This window comes from Barbatula barbatula (assembly GCF_947034865.1).
Source record: "Barbatula barbatula genome assembly, chromosome: 2".
Lineage (NCBI taxonomy): Eukaryota > Metazoa > Chordata > Actinopteri > Cypriniformes > Nemacheilidae > Barbatula > Barbatula barbatula.
This window is the reverse complement of record NC_136767.1, coordinates 13,724,812-13,747,488: the sequence shown is the minus strand read 5'-3', so window position 1 is coordinate 13,747,488 and position 22,677 is coordinate 13,724,812. Positions and strand designations below refer to the sequence as shown.

General features: G+C 37.0%; 2 protein-coding genes across 2 annotated transcripts; one reads left to right on the top strand and one right to left on the bottom strand.

Moving 5' to 3' along the window:
* The first annotated feature begins 267 nt into the window (after positions 1-267).
* Positions 268-19,981, top strand: pigl (phosphatidylinositol glycan anchor biosynthesis, class L). Its single transcript, XM_079484398.1, has 7 exons — positions 268-669; positions 911-1,010; positions 11,312-11,402; positions 14,991-15,058; positions 17,707-17,738; positions 18,688-18,821; positions 19,291-19,981. The coding sequence occupies exons 1-7, from the start codon at positions 339-341 to the stop codon at positions 19,417-19,419; spliced, it is 885 nt and encodes a 294-aa protein (XP_079340524.1). The 5' UTR covers positions 268-338; the 3' UTR covers positions 19,420-19,981.
* Positions 19,973-22,403, bottom strand: cenpv (centromere protein V). The gene is made up of 7 exons (XM_079484410.1): positions 22,288-22,403; positions 21,803-21,893; positions 21,191-21,414; positions 20,902-21,000; positions 20,629-20,698; positions 20,397-20,511; positions 19,973-20,271 (listed from the first exon to the last, which is right to left on the bottom strand). The coding sequence occupies exons 3-7, from the start codon at positions 21,214-21,216 to the stop codon at positions 20,144-20,146; spliced, it is 438 nt and encodes a 145-aa protein (XP_079340536.1). The 5' UTR covers positions 21,217-21,414; positions 21,803-21,893; positions 22,288-22,403; the 3' UTR covers positions 19,973-20,143.
* Between the last annotated feature and the right edge of the window lie 274 nt (positions 22,404-22,677).

Below are 22,677 nucleotides of genomic sequence, written 5' to 3'. Positions count from 1 at the left end.
CACCCCACCCAAACCCAAACGTCCGTACAATATCATCCATTAGACATACAGGAACCAAATATTTTATTTGAAATTCTCCTGTTATAAACAAATTAATTTATACTAATGGTCTCCCTTACGATGTCTAGCAAATGTGTTTAAGATCATTTTATGACTTCCATCATGCAACTTTGTTTTTAGTAGATTATATAATATGGTGATTAGATGCTGAATGTTAAAACAATATTAAAGTCCTGACAAATAACCAAAGGATTTGGTCTAAACTGCTCTGCGGGTGTATAGGAACCTATCTTCCGTAAATGTGTGTTCCACACGGACTGTTTTAAGACACGGTCGAGATGTTTGTTTTCGTTACGGTCATATGTGTCTTTGTGGCTTACATCGTTTCTATAAAGTTTGTGTATTGCAGATATAGACAGCTATGGCCACACATGCGGGATAAAATATTCTACACGTTACACACTGGTGGAAATAAACAATTTTGTCCAACACAAGAGAGATCCGATGTACACTTACGTAATTCTGAGGAAAAGGGTCGCATGAGATCCACCAGGAGCCGAGCTCTGTTAGTCACCGCGCATCCAGATGATGAATGCATGTTCTTTGCACCCACAGTCTTGAATCTTGTCGAATCAAAAGTAGACGTACATTTGTTGTGTTTGTCAACAGGTAGGTTTTGTTTAAGATTGAAGATTCTGTTTCAGTTGCAATTATTATTATTTTTGCAAAAATAACGTAAACGTGTTTAATCATATTGTTTTCTTACATTACAGTATTAATAATACTACTCACTGTGTTTTGCATTAATGAAATCAAACAAAGACTATTTCAAAGGTGTTTGCTGTAGAGTTATTTAAGAGCACTTACAAAATAAAATAGGAATATCTTAAAATATTTTTCCAATGCTCAGGCAACTACAACAATCAAGGACCACTACGCAAAATGGAACTGCTTGACAGCTGTAAAGTTCTGGGCATCCCATCCCACAATGTCACCATCACAGATAACAAGTAAGGGCAGCGCACTGGACACACAAATTAGGCTACTTCACACATTTTCACTGTGCAAAGACTTCTTAAATGAATATCCAACTCATTATCCTACAATAACTAAAGCATAGAATAAAGATTGCATGTAACATACTGCACAGACACTTGACATTACGTGCTATCCTAATCTTGTCCAGCTCTAGTAATGTAATAAAGATGCTATCCATCTATAAGCTAATAAGATGAGTAAACCCATCTCCCCTCTTTGTGGATTTTTTTATTTCGGGCTCATTAAATAAACAGTTTTATCCAGTGTGGTTGTCCCCCCGGGGTGTCAGCTGCAGTCAACACGCCCATTGAGGGTCTACCATGCTGAGCCTTTCCCCTCCTCTTCTCCCCTGGTTGCCCTCTGAGCAAACACTGGCTCTGATACAAATAAAACCCCCTCCATTCTTTCACGACACAGGCACAGTCAGTTTAGGCTGATGAATGAGAGCTCCCTCTGTCACTTGAGGACATAAATGACCAGGATGGGGGTTCTAAAAGAGAGCCGTTCTCCACCCCCCTAAGAGCTCCATTCTGATATGCCCAGTCATGGGGCAGAGTCACCTGACGAACCAATTGTGACGCCACTATGAAAGATTACAGCCTTCATATTTCATCGTTTTGGTTTTCATCGTGTGAACATCTGTGAAGTTTCTTCGCTTTCGTGTGCTTGCACACTGCTTTTCTGAATCTTTATTTGTTTCCTCATTCACTGAGATAACGCATAATAACCATATTCCAGATTTCCAAATCAAATCACGGCGGTACAGAAAAATGTTCTTTCCACCCACATATTCTGTCATTGCTTAGCCTGCAATAGTTTCAAGGGCACTAAGGAACTAGAGACAAAAAGCCATGTGTATCAGCAATACATTAGTAACAGAGTTGACTACCCTGCTACAAGTAAAAAGTTTGGATACGCCTACATATTCTACTGTCTCATATTTTAGCGTCTTTAGAGTAGCCAATCTCTGCCAGGATTACAGCTCTGCAGACTTCTCAACCAACTTTACAAGATATCCATCTGGCACTTGTGTTGGCTGCTTTCTCTTCACTGTCTGGTCCAACTCTACCATTCCATTATTTATTATTTTAGTTTTAGTTTAGTGAAGAAAATCATTTGTAAACACAGTTTGTATTGAGACCTCGAAATGAATTTGAAAGTCAATAAAATGTAATTAATGAATTAGATCAGTATACATTTAGTTAGGTGTATCCAAACATTTAACTTAAATAACAGTATAAACCTTTATAAGTCTGCATAAGTGCACTCACTTCAGAAATGAACACAAGGGCCCTGGTGTGTTTGTAGTGAGTTCTGTAACAACAGATCTATATACATGTAAATACGTTTTGCAACCAGAAAACTCATAAGAGTGTGGTAACAAAGGGCACTCAAATCGTGGTGAAATTTACTCAAGCCAGTAAGTTTATTAAGTAGTGGCATGCGCTATCTAAAGTGACCGCAATTTACTCTGTCTTTGCATTTATACAAACCAGCTGTGTGTGTGTGAGAGCAAGATTCTTTTAGACAAGATTATAAGATGTTGCTTATTCTTAATGATAATACAACATTCAGAAGCAACATCAAACTTGTTTTCGGAGATAATTTTTTTATGATGTGCAAACTAAAACAAAATCTTTCCGTTCCTACATTTAGAAGAAGCTTTTATTCAAAGCTAATTGCAAATATAGAACATTACAAGAAATACCTAGTGGTAGTAACCTCACATTTAAAACCTATGTATCAATCATTAAAAAGAATGATATTAGCATGTCAGATACCACATTGCTCCTGCGTACTTCATTCTGAGTTGTTGCAGCCGCAATAACAGTCCATCCCAGCCAAACCGCCATGTTGGTAGCCTTGTCTTTTACTTACTTATTAAACTTTTTTTAACAGTTCAAAAGTGAAGAAGTCAACAGAAATGTGTAAAAGCATCATGAAAATAAAACTTTTTTAAATGAGGTTTTGTTAAATAACATGTAAAAAACATAAGGCGATCTGAGTTTTCTCATCCACGAAGAGAACAAAATTGTTATACTCCATTTGTCAAAAATTTACTTAGTGATTGTATATGTTTTCCTGGCTATTTTCCAAGTACTTCTTTGACCCAGCCTGTAGTTCTTCACTCCATGATTTAGCTTTTTTGGTAAACGTGTCCTCTTGGCATTGGTGTTATCACGCATAAAAACTGCAGGAACTCAGAGGTCTAAAACTCTTCTCAACATTTGAAGGTTGTTAATTTTTTGTTAGGAAGGAAAAACTAAAGCATTATTGCCTGACTAGCTGTCCCCTGGGTGTGTGTGCGCTTGGCTGATTGTTTAACAGATTATACTTGGGCTGACATCTAAGTGCTTCCAAATTTAACAAAACAAGATTAGACACTACGATACGCCCTAGTTGAATATGTTTTGACTGCTTTGGACTCAAAACGTTTTAAAACAAAAAAATGTGTCTCTATTTTGATTGTTTCAGGTATTTAGACATACACCTCTGACAAATTATATTATGTACAAACAAACTGTGTGTGTACTGTATGCATAGGTTCCAGTCAATGCTAAAACAACAACTTTTCAGCTGACTATATGTACTGTATGTGTGAGGTCAATGACCAGAAGAGCATTCTAGTGGCAGTAAGAAGAATCAAGGTGTTTTCTGAGAAGCCTGGAAGTACTTGTGTGTGTCTGTTGACTTGGTCATAAGTATCATGTAAACACATACAACCATCCGTAACTTTTCTAATCACCTGGCATGGTGCCCGGTTCCTTGCTTTATTTTTTAATATAGACAGTCTGTCTATCTCTCTGTCTTTCTGTATCCTTTTCCCACTCCCCTTTCAGTCTTTACCCAGCAGCTGACAATGTAATCTTTATAGTCCTATCCCCTAGTAACACAGACAGACATGCAAAAACACACGTGCACACAGGGATTTTATCTCTACCCACATTTTCCAAAACCCAGATTGTGAATCGCTAGTGTGTTTTTATAAAACAAAGAGGATTTGATTTTAAATAGCATTTTACTTTTTAGTCACCGGGATCTTTTGTATTTATGCGTGTTCATATTTATAGAATCTGGCTTGCAGATTCAGAGCAGCTAAAATGAACTTTTGTGTCTTTCATTTGTTTCATAGGCATAGCATGATCTCACCAGACTGTGGTAATCTCATGGGAACGTTTAAGCCCGTGTGTGTGTCTAAACCAGGTCATCTGGGCTCAATGCTGGTCAGGAAAGGTCGCTATGTAGTTGAGTGATCAGGGATTTTGTGTGTGTGTTGTGAACCAATTTTGCTGTCAGCAGCTTTTACCACTGTCACACAGAAACTTCTGAACAAACACTTCTCCGTTGAGTAGAATTCTTTTTTGAGCTTTTACACTTCAAGTACCACGCAACATCAATATAACGTATACATCTTTTATAATATATTTGAATTCAAGGCAAAGATGTTTTTTTCCACAAGTACACATCGCTTGCACTCGTTCACAGTGTGTAGTTCATAACATTGAATCTTAAAGAATTCTTGAAGTAAATACTTAATATGAAGTAAACATAATATTCTTGAAATTATATTCCCCTCAGTCTCAAAATGTGTTTGATTTGTTGCCAGTAGTGAGGAGCTTTTTCATTTATTTCAGTTAACAGCTCATTGAATGTAATGTCAAGGTAAATTCACACAATTATTGTTAAAGTCCCTGTGAACCGGAAGTTGCAATAATTTTTACTACCGTATTTTGACGAGTTTCTGACTGAAATGGAATTTCTAATGATAAAAATAGTGGCCATGGCTTTCGTCTTCCTCTTCGATTTGAGAATCTGGATGCATGAAACAGCCTTTGTATTTTGAAATGGAACTGGCAGCAGACTGACAGTTAAAGGGGAGGAGTTAACGGATGCTCTGAGAAACTATTTACTAAACTATTTACAATAAATACTGCAATATTTCATGAAAAAATAGGCATTGTCATTTTTTATTTCCGTGGGACTGTTTCTCTGTTGCATCTTAAAGGGATACTCCACCCAAAAATACTGTCATAGTTTACTCAACCTCAGATTGTTTCAAACCTGTATACATATTTTTTTTCCGAAGAACACAGAGAAAGATATTTGGAAGATTGTCATCAATTTTCAGTTCTGGAACATCATTCACTACCATAGTAGGAAAAAAAGCTTGTCTTTTATAACAGAAAGACTATGGTAGTCAATGATGTCCCGGAACTGAAAATTGATGACAATCTTCCAAATATCTTTCTCTGTGTTGATCAGAACAAAGCCATTTATACAGGAATGAAATTACATGAGGATGAGTCAATGATGAGAGAATTTTCAATTTGAGGTGAACTATCCCTTTAACTTGGAGTGTGTGTCCTCACGGGCTCTGAATGGGTCGCGTGATCCCTCTCCGCCTCACAGCTGTGTTGACCGCCTACACTCTGACCGAGTCAATGCATCATGGGAGTGCATTTGTGATAAGAGCACATCTGAACACGCTCCTCTGAACCTGTACTAAGTCGACCCAAGCACTCATTCTCTCTCTTTCTTTCTGTATTATGCATTGAGGCAGAAAGATGTACTTTCTGTCACTCTAAAACACAGACAACACAGTCCACCTGCCTAACAGATTAACATCAGGTTGAGTGCCTGTCCTCTTTTACTTCCTCTAATAGTTCTCTCTTTTTTGTTTTACTTTTTATTCATTTGGCAGACGCTTTTTTATACTTGAACTGGTCTGATAAAAGGGTTTCTTGGAGAGTGCTTGACTTAGCTTTACATTTCTTTAAGGAATAATTAAACTAAAAATGAAAATTGTCTTATATGGCTTAGCTTCGTCTGTTTACATGGTCAAATCATTGTCTTATGCTTGTTTTGGCTGTATGTTACAGTAAGCAAAATTTTAACTCATGAACAATTTAGGGAATGAGTCATTTTTACCATGTTTTTACCTTCTCAAGCTGGTTTACAGCAGTTTAAACTGAGAATGTATCCCAACTTATCTCACCCATAAAATACAATGAAAATATGCCTCCTGTTTTATGTGATAAATATAACTAAGGCCTTAAATAGCATATTTAAGGGATAGTTTACCCAAAAAGGAAATTTCTATCATCATAAACTAACCGTCTTGTCATTTCAAACCTGTATGACTACGTATATTAAAGTAAAATATACAATATATTTAAATACATATATTTAAAACAAATACAAAATTAATATGCACAGTACACAGACATATTATGTCAAAAACAAATTTTTATTTTATTCTGGATGCAATTAATCGCGATTAATCTTTTGACAGCCCTAATAAAAACACAACACAACAAATATTTATATTCAGTTGCGGCAGACAGTACAGAGGACAACAGTAGTGTGAGGAGCATTCTTACTCTCTCCAGCCACCAGCACCCTCCATTTTAATTATACACAGATTCTGCGAGGAAACTAAACCCTGTGATTTATCGACTGGAGAAAGAGGACAGAAAGTCAGGCCTGGTGGGTGTTGGGACCGATGGCAGGTCAAGACCCACAGAGAGATGAGCCCTGTTAACAGTATTGCCAGACAGCACTCCACACGCACTCCCCGCCAAGAGCGTGTCTTAGAAAAACACTATCCTTCTTTTTCTCATGAACATTTGGGACTTCCATCTCTTCCAAGGCAGAAACAGTAAGCCTTGCATTCTCTGCCCTTTTTCTTGATTTTCCTCATTTTTTCTTTCATCATAAAGCAGTGTATTATATGTCTGGAAGCTGCAGGGCTTTTCTGTGCCAAGTATTACAGAATGTGATTTTATTTTAGAGGGTGTTCTATGTATGGCTGGGATAGGCTTTTTGGCTGCTCCTGAAAATCTAAATGAATAATGAAAGTACACTCCAGCTTTCAGCAGAGCTACTAACTGATATGTTCACATCTCATACTCTATAAATCTCCACAGGCATGACTGCAAACTCTTTTCAGTCAACTTTTAGTGCTGGAAGGGTTAACTGTTGTTCAGCAATCGCTTTTTCCCAGCGTGCACTTGGGCCTTGAAACGGAAAAGCAGCCAGGGCCCCATGTGACTAGACTAAACAAATGCTGCCAGTCCCCCGCCCCACTTTGCTCACACACACACCGCCTCCTCAGTAGGCCAAAGTTCATCTGCTACATTCAGATGCCTGCAAGCAATTACACATGTAGTGAGCGAGAGAGAGAGAAAGGGAGGGAGGGAGGGAGAGAAGAGGTTACTATGGGGCATTTGACACTGTTGCTATAGCGAGGCCAACATTCTCCCTCGATCCATTTAGAAAAAGGTCAGATAGATTATGTTGTGTTTTTCCCCTTTTTTTACTATTCTCTAAATTTCGTGTTTTTTTGTTTCTGAAAGTTAAAAATGTGTAATGTCGGGGTTTTTTGCCAAGCAACATTAAATGTTTTTGTTTAAGCAGCTAAACTATGCTAGACGTAATAACATGGGCTTAAAGGGAAAGTTCACCCAAAAACTGAAATTATTGTATCATTTACTCAGCTTAATGTCATTACAAACCTTTTTGACCTTCTTTCTTCAGCACAACGCAAAAACGGATATTATATATTATAGTCAATAGAGTCCAAGAACTGTTTGGTAACAAGCATTTATCTTAATGTACTTCTCTGTGTTCACCCAAACAAAGAAATGTATACAGATTTTGAAGTGAGTAAATGATGACCGAATTTTTGGGTGAACTGTTAATGAAGGTATTCATTAAATATAACATGACTGTCGAATATTTCACACTATCTTTATACCAGACCATAATTTACCCTGTAAACTGAAGGTGTAAACTGGGCTTTTGTAAATAAGATGCTACATCACTCTCAGCCTTTTAATCATTGACTCTTCCTTTTCTTTAACCTTCACGTCACCTCGCATGAACCTCTCCTCTAATATGGTATCTTTCGAAGACGACCCCCGTGACCCTGACCGCCATTTGATTTGTGTGCAAATCCATCACAACAGAACTGAAACAACTGTCAAGCTCCATTGTGAAAAGAGGAGGGGGGTGGCCTCATTTCACACAACGGATGATCTGTCCATCCCTTTCCCTAACATTCACCCCCTGTCTTACTCCTAACCTTGAGCTGGGATTTTGCTTTTGGCTGTTTTTAACACATTCAGGGCCAACTGGTGTGTGCTGCCAGCACAGTAGACAGGAGACTCCAATAGTTTGGTATTAGCATGCTTCTAAATTACTAGTGGCATACTGTTATTGGGATAAATCCCACAAAAACGTATGTAAATATGTCAATTTCAATTATAAAAGTATACAATTTCAATACAAATGTCATAATCAACAGTCTTGTTTCATACACCATGATGGATATCATCAGCTTAGTTGATTCAACACATCTGAACATTTTCTGTATGCAATTAACCCAATAGTTGGGTTTGACCCTTTTTGACCCACCCATGTGGTCCTATAACCCAGCATTTGTTAAGAGTGAAGGCATTATGGGTAGTGGTGAACCGAAATGAAAATTCTCAGCGGAAACCGATACCGAAAATTCAGGATGCACTTGGCCAAAAATGGAAAATGACTTTAAAAAACGTTTTAAAATTTCATTGTATAATAACAACCACAAAATTGGAAGAGAACATCATTTAAAAACAATACTGATTTTATACTGTAACAAGCAAGGCGCGACGTGCCTAGTGCCAGTGTCAGCTGCGCGTTACACCGGTCTCGCATCTCTCACGGAGGAGCTCCGGGTCGAGCGACAGGAGGGTACGACGAGAGAGGACCAGGCCTGGACTTTTTGTTGTTTTAATGTGTTTGAATGGTCGGAAGTCGTCCGTGAGGGACCTGCCGGCTTTCGGTTTGTTGTTTGTTTATTTAATACAATTTTGTGTTACGTTCGCCGGTTCCCGCCTCCTTCCTTTCTTTTATTGAACTGTGTCACATATACATAGACCTACTTATAAATGCATATAAACGCCTCTCTTTCTGTCATTTTGCCATGACTGGAGCCTTAAGCCAGGGGTTTGTGTCATCGGATGGTTACCAATGATCCTGAAGTGTTTCGACCCCCCAACCATATCACTCTCCTGTTGACGGGTCAGCAGTGGTGGCCAGCCACTACTCACTTCCTTCTGGCTGCCACCTCAACTCCTCCCTCCTGCTCCAAATCCAGCAAGGGGCTCTCTCTGCTGCCTCCCCCAGTCTTCGCACTGCCCTCTTTCTCTCAGTCTCCCTCAGGCCAATATCTGTCATCCGCTTCCCGGCTGATTGAGCTGGGAAACCCCTGCATCCCACCTTGACTGGTTAATGCCATGTCTGCCAGCCCTCGTTCCCTACAGTCCCACACCCGATCTTTATAGCGTTCAGACTTCCTTTAAAATGCCTCCTCCCACCGCTCCTCCCATATCACTGTAAACTCCACTAGGATTATCTTCTTTCCTTCTGTGGAGAACAGAAAAGGACTGCATCGGGTCTTAAGGTAGTATGGACAACATCTGGGAACTTTAAGGTGCTTTGGAAGATATCTTAGAATAGAATAGAATAGACTAGAGTAGAATAGAATAGAATAGAATAGAATAGAATAGAATAGAATAGAATAGAATAGAATAGAATGAGCTTTATTGCAAGGTATGTTCACACATATAAGGAATTTGTTTTCGTGACAGAAGTTCCACAGTGCAACAGAATGACAGCGACAGAACAAGAAACAATGTATGGCAGGTATATTACAATGAGCAGTTATTGGAATTAAACATATTTTTCTTCATTGGTCGTTCCAGCACAATAAAATATAACTTTTTTTTACCGATCATCTAAACATTCTAGTTCTAGAAATATTATATATATAATTTATATATGGTGCACAATCATTTTAATGAAAACAACTGAGGGGCAGCAAGTCTGTACGTACAAACAGGCTTAAAATTTGTTTCAGTGATATCAGCACCTGCCGGATGACCTGCAGTTACTGACTGATCATTCACATCTATATGTGAAGAGTCTGTTGTGTTTAAAGCCCGGCTTTAAAACGTGCACGAGTCAATGTGCGTGATCTCCGACAATAAAGAAACATAAAAGCAGTCACATGCCGTCGCACATCACTCAGAGTTAATTTTTTCTCAACTGGTTTTGAGCTTTTCTTGTTTTATTTATCAGTTTTAACCTTTGTTATGGCAGGTTTAAGAGATCACCCTTTGAAGACAGCTTGAGTGGGTTGCTAGGCTGGATATTTCGGCCAATTTTTTCTGTTCGGCTGAAAATGTAACTAATTATGGGATTTATTTTCTTTTTTTCTGAATTTTCAATGTTTGATAAGTTCTCTAGGAGTAAAAAGGCAAAAAACACACAATACAGGCCACAGAGGAAGAAGCTTTATTTGACCCCGATACATTACTCAGCAGCTATGTGGTGTGTAAAAATGAAAGAAAGGAAGAAAATTGTGTGTGAGAAAGAGAGAGAATGATGCATAGCCCATGTTTTCCCAAAGCTGCAGTTCTAGTTGAATGGAAGGGAAAAGCCCGGATGACCTTTGATCCCAAACTTAAGAGAGGACTGTGAGGTGCATTCCAGCTGAACTGTGTGAGACTGTGGCAGTAAATCAGAGACTCTCACTCACTACTGCAGATCTTAAGCCAAACCCGGCCCTTCCATGACCTTGCTGTTTTGTTGTAGCACTCAGTCTGTGTTTGTTGTTTGTGTGTGTGCATGCACACGTGCGTGTGTGTATGTTTGTTTGTTTATGTCGGTTTATAAAGGTCAACCACTCAGGCAAAATTACACAAAGACCATACACAAAAGTAATTTGTATTTGTGCAGTTGTAAATACTGTCACTCTTCAAATATGTCTTCAGATGTGTATAAAGACCTTACATAATGAAGCATTATGTTTTTATTGCCATTCTGTTTCTATCTACATACAGCGTGGGTCCCCTTACATGAAATGTTGTTTCTATGGTAGCCCTAAACGGACAAATTGCTTTACAGAGTGCACTTCATAAATACGTTATCTCTTTTGGCAAAGAAGCATAAACGTGACGACATCTTAGTTCTGGAGTGAGCCATTGGTTTTCACTAATGTTCATACACTGGGCCTTTAATATTTTGGCACAGTTATATTTTTTGTCTACAAAAGTATATTCAAACACTGAAACATACACCATAAGACTTTCAAAGATTTGTAAGATCATGAGAAACATTTTCGTCACATGGTCCTAAACCAAAACACCCTAATAAATCGATATAGGGTCTTTCATCCTGAGACTGTCAAACACAAATGTAGTATATTTTTTTTATCTTCCACCTGCAGAGAGCTTCCAGATGACCCGACGGTCCAGTGGAGCACTGCTTTGATCTCCTCTCTGATCCACAAACATATCAGAAACTACACCATCAGCCTGGTAGGAAACCTCTAAATAGTTTTTGTACAAAATGGCATCACCCCAACTCTGATGTATTTCTATGACCTAAATCTTCAAAAACTTCTTTAGAACACCTTTGCAGGTTGAAAGACCTGTCAAAACAGTCCGACATGACGTCGGTACATAGTTTTGCAGTTAAGGCCAATGAGAGACCATTTTTAAATCTACAAAAAAGGTTGAGTGCACAAACCAGTCTTGTCAGTGTGTTATTTTATTCCCAAACAAAATGTTCCTGAAATCTGCCTAAACTCTTTAATAATCGAGTATAAAACCACATTTAGCCACAGACAGATAGAGGAGCACATGGTTGCAGAAGATGCGTTTACATGTCAGTCTAGAATGTTCAGTCTAATTCATGTCTCAAGTCTTTCAAAGCCAAATCTACTCAAGTCATTTGTTTAATAGTCTGAGTAGAAGACTCAAATATCCATCTCTGGGCTGTAGATGAAGATTAGGGATGGTCAAAAAATAAATATACAATAATCCTCAGGAGAGGTTGAAAGTGAGTGGTTCACTGACTGAAGAGCCATAGTCTTTTACTTATCTCCAAATGAAAATTCAGAAATATGTCTTGGAGTCTTTATATACTGTATACACAATAGTAACATCTGTAGAGAAGGCCCTTCAAGCACACTTTTGTATAAAGTACATTTTAGCTTTCACTTCATCAAAACCTTTTCTTGACAATCAAGAAAGCATGTGACTTTCTCATACAGTTGCCTTAGTGAGAACATATCTGAATGCTTAATTTACTCAGACCAACCTGTCATTGGCCCTCTCTATTTAGCCATAATTACACATGCCGTAATGTCCCATAATACCGCTGAACCCGGCTAAAGCAGACTCATGTGGTTCCCCAGGGTCATTGTTGGCAAGCCCAAGTAGAGATATTTATCAGCCTACACTAAGGGGCTTCCAGAAAATATCCCTAAAAGAATTTGAAATCAAGATTAGAACTAACTTTTATTTTCTGAAATGTACTGTTTATTGTTCTTCTCACTGTCTCTACCGCACATGCCATTACAATTCATAGGGAAGCCAAGCAAAGAAGACTGGCATAACCAAGCCAAATAAAACTATTTTTTCTCATGCAACGTAGCTTGATTTACCTCGATTGTTTCAATGTTCTTGTCAACTATTATCAATAGATGTATGATCAAAGAGCCGTCAGTTTCCCTTCTACCCGACGGCCAGACTGCATACAAGTCTGACTTCGACCACAAGATAACTAATACATACTAAAGCCAATGGTTCTGCACAGTCTCGCTAAACCCTTAATTTTATGTTAAAACCCTGGCAGTGGCCATGGAAATATTGATATTATTATATTAAATTACACTCTAATTTGACTTTGGCTTTCAAACGGCTGGGAGAAAAGAGGTAGCCATCTTGTATGCGTCACCATTCTCTCATAACCTTCAATCACATAAGCCTCAACACCTCGAACACAATCCGGTCAAATGCGTCTTTGACTACCTTTTGGAGGTGTTCGAAAGTGGACAAGCTCAAAATGTTCCACACCCTGTTTACACCTGTTTTTCCCGTCGTCCACTTTTGCTCCTATTGACCACGACACTAAAACAGGGCTACAAAGAGCGAAGGATTATGGGATGATTTGTGGACAAATATGCTCCTTTGGTTTATACAGATGTGTATATTACTGTGTGTTTGTGTGAAAGAGTAAATTTTGATTTAAATAATAAAAGCTGCATTTCTTTTGCATCTCTATCGCCATCTCTGTTTAAATCACAGAATTACAGGTTGGGCAAAAACAATACAATCACAGTTTTTAATCATTTTTTACATTTTCTCAATTTCTTTGTGTGCAGTCAGTTTAATTGTGTTATTTTGTAAAACAGAAGTTTATGTTTTATTGTTTTAGCCTTTTTTATCTCAATTCAATTATTCTTTGTTGAAAATGATTAAAGGAATAGTTCACATTATAACCAAATGTCATTGGACCAATGATTTTCTGTTACCAACATTCTTCAAAATATTTTCTTTACAGATCTTTATGTTTAAGTCATACAGGTTTGAAATGATAAAAGGGCGTGTAAATAATTACATAATTTTCATTTTAAGATGAACTGTTCTTTTAAGTGCATTGATTCTTTTTAAATTGCAAGTAATTTAATATTGAGTTTAATAAAGTTAATGGAATGTTTTCATTGTAGAGTGATAAAAGTGTTCAAGCATGTTTTTCCATAGGTCTTCTTATAGACAAATAAATGTCTTTCCTTCTTTCTTTCTTTCTTTCTTTCTTTCTTTCTTTCTTTCTTTCTTTCTTTCTTTCTTTCTTTATTTGTGAATGTTTGGAGTTCCTATTCAATGATGTGCTGATGTGCTCCTCTAAGCTGACTCATTCACCTCATTGTCTTTGGCAACAATCTACATACCTGCCACAACATATTATTTTGTCAACCATATTTTCTCCACCCTTGGCACTTTTGAGCTGCAGCGTTCAGGGTTTCCGCGTGGTCTTAAGTCTAAAAAAGTCTTAAATTCCATAATCAAAATTTTAAGTCTTAAAAAGTCTTGAATTCCCAGAGGTATTGTGTTCTAGGTCTTAATTCATTTTAAACAGGGCTAAATTTCCCATAGCCATGTAATGCTATCACTACCTCTAATGCTCATTGACATGTTTCCATTTGATTCTATGGTGTTGTAGTTTTTTTTTTACAAACAGTTACTTTTCAATGAGCATTAGCTGCGACTACAAATGAGACCAACATGCAACGTAATATGAGAGACAATACGCAATCAGATGTTTCCACAAAGTCCTGGCAATGCCTGCCACCATCTAAACTGCTGAGTCCTCAAATGACTAGTTCTGTTCTTTTGTTTATGGTCTTTTTTCAATCTTTTCACCCTCTTCATCGGTGGGTAGAAACTAGAAATAATGTAGGGAAAAAGACAAAGGGAAATTTTTGCATACTAGATTCTGTTCTGCGGGATACAGTAAACAAAATGTAAACATAGTCACGGTTAAAGTGATAGTTCAAACTAAAATTAAGATTCTGTAATTTCACCTTTAAATTGTTCCAAACCTGTAAACATTTCTTTGTTTGTTTGAACACAAAGAAAGATATTTGGAAGAATGTTAGCAACGGAGATTTCTGGGGCATCATTGACTGCCATAGTATGAAAAATAATTGTATATTTTTTGTTCTGTTTAACACATAAGGAAAGCAAACTGTTCTGGGATACCTTATTTTCGTATATGGTAGTCAATGATGTCCCAGAAATGTCAGGTGCTAGCATTTTTCAAAATTTCTTTCTTTGCATTGAACCAAACAAAGAAAATAGGATTAGAGAGTGAGTAATTCATGACAGAATTGTGTGTTAATTTTTGAGTGAACTATCCCTTTAAAGCGGTAATAGAAAGCCATTATTACCATTTTTAAACAATTTATGAAATGCTATTCTTCCTATTGCACTAAATTGTTGTACTAAATTGTTGTAGAATGGCTGATGCATTGTGTTATTTATAGCTACTTGATAGCTTGACTTCAGAGGTCTCATGTTGACTGTGTATTTATCTACCTCTGGTTTATGGTGTGTCCGCAGGTCTTAACATTTGATGGAAGAGGTGTAAGTGGTCATGCCAATCATACTGTCATCTACGAAGCCCTGAGGTACCTTCATAATGATGTCATATAATGCAAAAATGAACTTCCCAACAACAGGGTACTAATAGATTTGTGACTTAAAGGGATATTTCACAGGCAAATCAAAATTCTTCTCTATTAACGTTGATGTCTAGCTTCTGTTATCCCATGGATGTGTGTGAATCTGAGGCTTGTTTTTCTGGCAAATAACGCAGGCATGTCTGAGGCGTGTTTTGCTCCATAAGGATGCCATCTCTGCTGTGTGGGACCATTGTCACCGTCTTTTGGCGGAAAAACAAGCCTCTGGTTCACGCGCATCAGAGGGATAACGGAATATAGACATCATCATTAATAGCGCTCCCATTCTACCGCTTGGAAGTAAAATGATACGTGGTATTATAACTTCGCCGGTATTATTCTTCAAGAAGAAAGTCATATTCGGTTAGGATGCCTTGAGGGTGAGTAAAACATGGGGACACTTTGATTTGCCTGTGAAATATCTCTTTAAAGGGATGAACATTCTGTCATAAATTACTCACCTTCATATTGTCCCAAACCTCTATAACTTTCTTCGTTCTTCTGTTGAACACGAAATGTGATATTTTGAAGAATTCAAGAAGGAAAACAAACAGTTCTTGGGCACCTTGGACTACCATTTTAATTTTTTATACTGTGGTGCCTCAGAAATAGTTGGCAACATTTTTCTAAATATCTTTCTTTGTGTTTATCAGAAAAATCATACTGGTCAAATTCAAACATGTTTAGACAAGCTTACTAATTTCTTGCTGAGTTGGCATCACTGTATGTGGTAATGTATTCCTGTGTTGTTGCTTAACTCATGCAGTTGTTTACCTCTCTTACCTCTGACTTTTATAATATAAAGGCACAGACTTCTGACTGGGTTTTAATTCAAACGATTAAATCAGTCAAAGAAAAGTATTGCCTAATGATCTTCTTCGCTAGCATAGCATTTACGGAGCAAAAACATATGCTATAACTGTACATCAAGAACCTTTAATTATCCTTAAGCACACTTGTCCATTTTTACACAGTATATTGACCAACATTAACATAAACAAGAAAGACATTCAGATACAGTATGCTGTACATACTCTTTGAGACAAATTCTATTTTTACATCACAGAACACTAGATGTACCACTGCTACACAAACACTTTCTCACATTACACAGATTCCAACAGACCAAAACACAAAATCATTTTAGGAGGGAAAACCCAGCTTTGGATCAGAGATATTGTTATTCAGGTCATATTCAAGTCCACCGAGTGTGTGGCTATAGGAATGTTTACCATTTCTTTGAAAAAGTTTCAATCAATACTAATGATGGAAGAAATGCAAACAACGGCTGATAATGAAATATGTCCGCTGATGTGAGAGAATGTGCTACATGAAGGCTATGTTTGGGTATTGAGAAATGAATGGTTGTAAGAAACTGAGCCAGTCTTAAACCATATTTTAATGCAATGATGTTTTAAGCTGGTTAACATTTAACCAAATTTCATAAATAAGCCTAATCATATTTCGCTTTGAGTCTGCAGCTGTCCACAGCTGTTTATAGGTGTTATGGTAAGGATTAGGGAGAAATATATTACTGTGTGTTATGGAAATAATCTAACAAATTAAAGATTGTTGGGCTCATAAATTTGCAGAATAGCTTTAAATTGAATATAAGCAGGTTTGTGTAAGAATTGGGTTTAGGAGTATTGTAAATAGCTTTATTTTGTTATTAAAATAACTGTGATTTTCTGATCCGTGTGAAAGAAAGGGGGAAGAGAAAGAGGGAGGCAGACAGTGTTTGTTAAGTTGGCGCTGGGACTGGGTCATCTCAGGCTGAGCTGGGCCTGCACAGGTGGTGTGACCGGGAGAGCCAGGACATGATAGAGAATTCCAGGAACTGGATATGGATTTAGAGTTCTAATCTGAGAAAAACCCCAGACCTCAGGATGTGTGTGTGTGTGTGTGTGTTTAAAAGACAGACAATGGAGGAGAAAGAGAGCAAAACCCAAGACAAATAAATCTTTGTCATGTAAAAATCACATCAGGTTTATTGATCTAGAAGGCTATTTCTTGCTAGAAATTGGACATTGTAGTTTGCTTACTTAACTATTGTTAACGTGCCATATTTTTGGTACTTATGAAATAACATACAATACACAGTTCATGCATAAAGTAATTAAAGGTGTCACAATAAACATGATATCTTAAACCGTATAATTCATTACTAGTTTAAAGATTTGCCCTCAAGAGCCACAATGGTTACAAACTCTCTTTCTCTGCCTCCCAACGTTCATAATGAGTGTCATTAAATGACCAAAAAAAGAGAAAACACAAAATGAACTAAATAGAAGATAAATTTGACTGCATCATTTATTTCTTTAAAACCTTTCTGTTTAATATTATTGATAATATTGTAATTGTGAATCCTTTTGGACACAGGAAAACAGTAGTGAAAATCTGATATTGTGACAGCCCTAATACAATAACACAATACAGTTAACATAAAGATCTGTAATGCTGTGCACTCAAGAATGCCGTTTTAATGCTCAAACTGCGATTCATTTTTGCATTTTTTGATCATAATTAGCTCATGTGAGTAATAAGAATATTACATTCATCATACTTTGTTGTTATTTCCTTTATGTCTTTGGCAACAGTCATCTGGCTTCTTCTGGAAGACTACCTTTAGGTAAATCTCATTACATTATGTTAAATATTAATTCAATGATCTGAAATAATGTGTTTTCTAGGCCAAATGCGCCATCTACTGGTTTGCTTAATGAAGTGCATCAACGTGAACACCTAAGATTTTGTATTTCAATTATGCACGTGCAATTTGTTTTGGTACTGTATGGTTACAAACAAGAACCATTACTTTGCAATTTATTATACAGACACAAGTGAGAGCACCCCAAGCGAGACCTGTTTTTATGGGCATAGAGGCACATTAATGATGGTGGTTTAAGAACAATTACAGAGATCACATCTCCATGTGTGTAAAAGCAATGCACAATATGACAAAACCCCATCTGACTAATTACAAAGCTATAAACTGTAATTGAAGTAGTCAATTTGACATGCAGACCCCTAGGGGCTTGTGTTATCTAAGGGGATCTCTTTGTCAACACGTTCTTTAATAAATCTGACAAGAAAATGTAACATGACATTGTTACCCAGAACTGTGGTACAGGAATGTGGAAGTTGTGCATCTCATTGTCATTCGTACTAAGCAGGTAAGCCCCAGGTTAATCCGGTGTTTTCCCATCTGTTTCTAGATCTTTACGTAACACAGTTGCTAAATCTTCAGACAAGCTCTTTCTTAAATGTTCTCTTTCTTTCTCTCTTTAAACAATGTTTCTCTTTGTTAGTCCCTTTGGATTAAATAGTATTAAAAATAATAATAATAATAAAGTAATTATTAATGAATAATACATTTTAATGACATGTCCAAATCTAAAATAAAAAGCTACAGAAGTATTCAAATGTACTGTTTTTATGGAAAAACATTGATAGTAGGACTACAACCAGTCACACAGATTTGTATTAGGCTATTTAAATCATAAATTGTATTACTTCTCTTTCAATGCAAGTATTGTTGAAATCAACTAGCCAAGAACTTTTATCTTACTAACCCACAGGTTGCCAGGTCTTTTCTCTTCACACCATCAGCCGCTTCAGGAAGTACCTGTCAGTCTTCGAGCTGCCAGTCAGCTGGCTCCTCCCCTCTGATTTGTGCTGCATCATTGGATGGCAGCAGTATAAACGTGCCAAGGTGTGTGCTTTTAAAGAAAACAGATCAAATCAGATGGAATTATAGTAAGAATTAGCCTAACTCTAAAATGAGAATTACATTTTCAAAATATTTGTTTTGCCTGACTCGAATTTTCGATTATTTTATTAGTAAAGTACATGGTTTCTGTTGAACAGTCAAATCTCCATTTCAAAAATGATTGTGTACTTTGAACCTTAATAAGCACAGTGCACTGTAAACATGAACTAATCCTCCTGGTGAGAATGCTGTAAGTGACGCTCTACTCAAGCCTGAACAGGCCCTACCAGTCCAGCACCAGAAGAAAAAGAATACAGCTGGTGACATATTAAGCCCTGTTGTGTGTCTGTAATCTTATGTCCTATGTATTATGAGGACCACTCTATTGTACATTCACCCGAACAGAAATAGCTGTATACTGTCATCTACTTAAACGTCAATTGAAAATATTTTCTCCATCTTCCTTCTTTAGAAAGCCATGCGGTGCCATCACTCTCAGCTGCTGTGGTTCCGCCGGCTCTACATACTGTTCTCACGCTACATGTTTATAAACACATTCAAGGCTGTCGCCGTGGAAACAAATAGTGTAAAAATGTATTAGTTTAGATATTCTTGTTTTGCACTGTTCCTGCTTACGTGGGACTAAATTCAAGCACTGATATTTTAATGTTTTATTTACAGTTTTTACACCTACATACTACATACTCTATTTTTGTCTATAAAACATTCTAAAAATATAGGGGGATCAAAATAACATTTAGCACATGAGAGCATTGGAATGTGTCTGTTAATGATAAACTGCTGACTGAAATTATTTTATAGCTACTTCCCCAGACTGGTTCCTTCTAGTTCAACACAATAAATTCCAAAAATGAATAATCCTGTATATACTTGTGCCTTGTAATATGAAGACCAAGTTTGAGTCTACATATTGTTTACATTTTCTGTTAGTCTTGTTACTGTACTTTGTTACAATGTTTTGTTAAAGCACTGTTCGAAACTGATCACTAAACACTGTACCAAAACTAGTTCGGTATGGCTTCAAAGCTGACTAAACGTATTTGTATGAATCTGTTAAATGACACGTTTATGCCTGTTAAACACCAGGAATATGTAACAAATACTGTTTGAATAATAAAAGATGACAAGAATGTAGAATTACAAGTCTGTTTTCATTCATTTATGTTATGAAACACATGACCACAATTGCTGCGCAATACGTTTTCGTGTTTTATTAAAAAGTAGGAGTTCACATTCTAGGTTACCCGGCTGAAATGACCGTATGAAAATGTCACAAAATAACTCAAATGAAGTATAAACTGTTATTATGTTGGTTTCGACAAGCTCCTAATAGTTTGATGCTTCTCTATGCTCTCCTCCCAATTTTCTCCACAGAACTCCTCCACTGTTACACTTCTCACTGTTCCAGGATCCAAACAATGGGGTGCCACACCTGTATCACCAAACATTAAAGAATACACAATGTCTAAAACAAAACAAACCAACATTAAAAGGGAAAGGAAATGCTTCAGAAATTAAAAATAAAACATCCCAGATCTGACTTTCCATTTAACTCACCAAATCCATCAGGGTTAGATCGTGGCGTATAGAAACTTTGGACACCACATGTTTTGCAGAATGTGTGCTTGGCCACATGTGTGTTAAATGTATATGTGGTTAGGTTATCGGATCCCTGTGACACAAGACAGAATATTTAACTTTCTCACAGTACGATTAAGACCTTGCTGTAAAACGAATGAATTATTATAGATCTCTATATTCTATATATGTATCATTTTATAATACATACCTGCAGCAAGGTAAACTGGCGTTTTGGCACTATGAAGTGTGTGTTCTGTTTCTTTGTGCAAATACTGCAACTGAGACAAACGAAATAGAAACAATTGCCATTTAATAAATCACTAAGGAAAGTGAGAGACAAAATGACTCAGCACAGCAGATCATTGACAGTAATCCACGTGATCACACGTTTTGACAACAGTACTGCGAGTTTCATTCACACATACAGGAAATTGTGAAAGGGACTCATGTTTATGTCGTGGATGTGTTGATCGACCCTTACTTGCAATTGAACACATGTAGATCTGTGGCGCTGTAAACCTCGAAGCGCACCGCCCCGCAGTGACAACCCCCGGTGTGTTTCACGAGATCAGCGCGTTCCCTGGAATTGCATCATTTACATACCGAGAGCACAAAAACACACATCAACAACCAACTTACGTTTGAATGTAGTCATGTGATACTGTTTTTATGTTCAGATGGGAGGCGAGGTAGACCAATGGCTTTTTATTATTCGACGCTTTATAAGCTTAGTGTGAGGGTTCATATCTTCAGTGAGGGTTATATCTTACCTTTCGTCTTTTGTTAAGGAAGCCATAGCACATCTTATACGTTTATGAGCGGTGGCGCTGTGGTTTTATTTAACCTTAAAACCAAGTCACTCGGTGTAGAACATTCTTGACTGTTGGTAATGATCGGCAGTAGTTGCAAAACAACTCAAACACTCCTGACTTGCCGGGTCACATGTTTCTGCCAGCTCATGTGGTTCCACCCCGGCTGTTGCAAGAAGGTAATCCTAGACAAAGTCCAGAGAGATAGATGTTAACGGACATAGTGACCCAGTCTGTGAAATCAGGCTGAAGTGTCAAATATGAGTAATAAGTGAGTATCAAAGTTTGATGTCAATTTTGCTATCTTCATAATCATTAAATTCACTATAATTAAATTTTCATTTTAAAGATACTGAGGTTACATTTTCAAAGAATGCTCTTAACATTATGTTGGATGATCTTAACTTTATGTAGAGACCGTAAATCAGTTTTCTCAGACTGGGTTAAGCTGGTGTTGACAATATAATAAAAGTTGCTTGTTGAATAGAGAAAGATAAAACATAATATAAATGTAATTTATATAAAACACACTTTTATATAAATAAATTATACAAATGAAATAAAATTTCTTACATCCATTGTTTATGTTGTATAATGATGATATCTCAAGTTAAAGGAACAGGAATTTGACAGCCTGAGGTTTTAAACTCACGTGTGTGTGTTTCTGAAAAAGCATGGTACACAAATATGATTCTGACAATCACTCTTTTGAGCTCTGATGTGGCAGCTCGGGTCAAAAGCAGATAATTCACAGAAAGCAACGATAAGAAATAGAACCTATAATATATGTTGAATATTACATTGTCCCTTTATGAGAGCAATGGGCTAAAGTCTTCAATTTATAACATGGGCGTAGATTCCGACAAACCCCATTATTAGGGCATATTCAGTGTTTGACTTTAAATGTAACAAACAAGGCCATAGCTATCGGTCAAAAAACGAATCGCTGATTGGTCCTGATAAACCTCAGTCAATGGATTACATAATTACACTTGATACAGTAATGATTAGTATATTATATCATGAAAAGCTTATTTCAAATAGAACATTATCCCAACCATTTTGCTTAAAAAACTTGCTCAGAAGGGTGATCTGGATAGTCTTTTAGAAGCTAATCAAGCCGACCGAAAAAACATCAGGGACCTTATTCCACTGTGATATCCACAAAGTGAATGACTGTCCAGATAACAAAGCTCAAAGAGCAACTCTATGTTAAACAAGTCAGTTACGTTTTAACTGTTTCATATTACTATTTAAAGGCATTTTTTTAAACTTACAGTGCTGGTAGTTCTGGTTAAAAAAAGGCATGCTCATCATTGGCAGTAAGACATTAACCTCAATGCAGAACTGGTTTATCTTGTTTTAAGTTTCATTGTGTACATGCAGGCATGTTATCTGTCATGACAACAAAATAGAATAAGGTAAGGTTGAACACCTTATCAACCAAA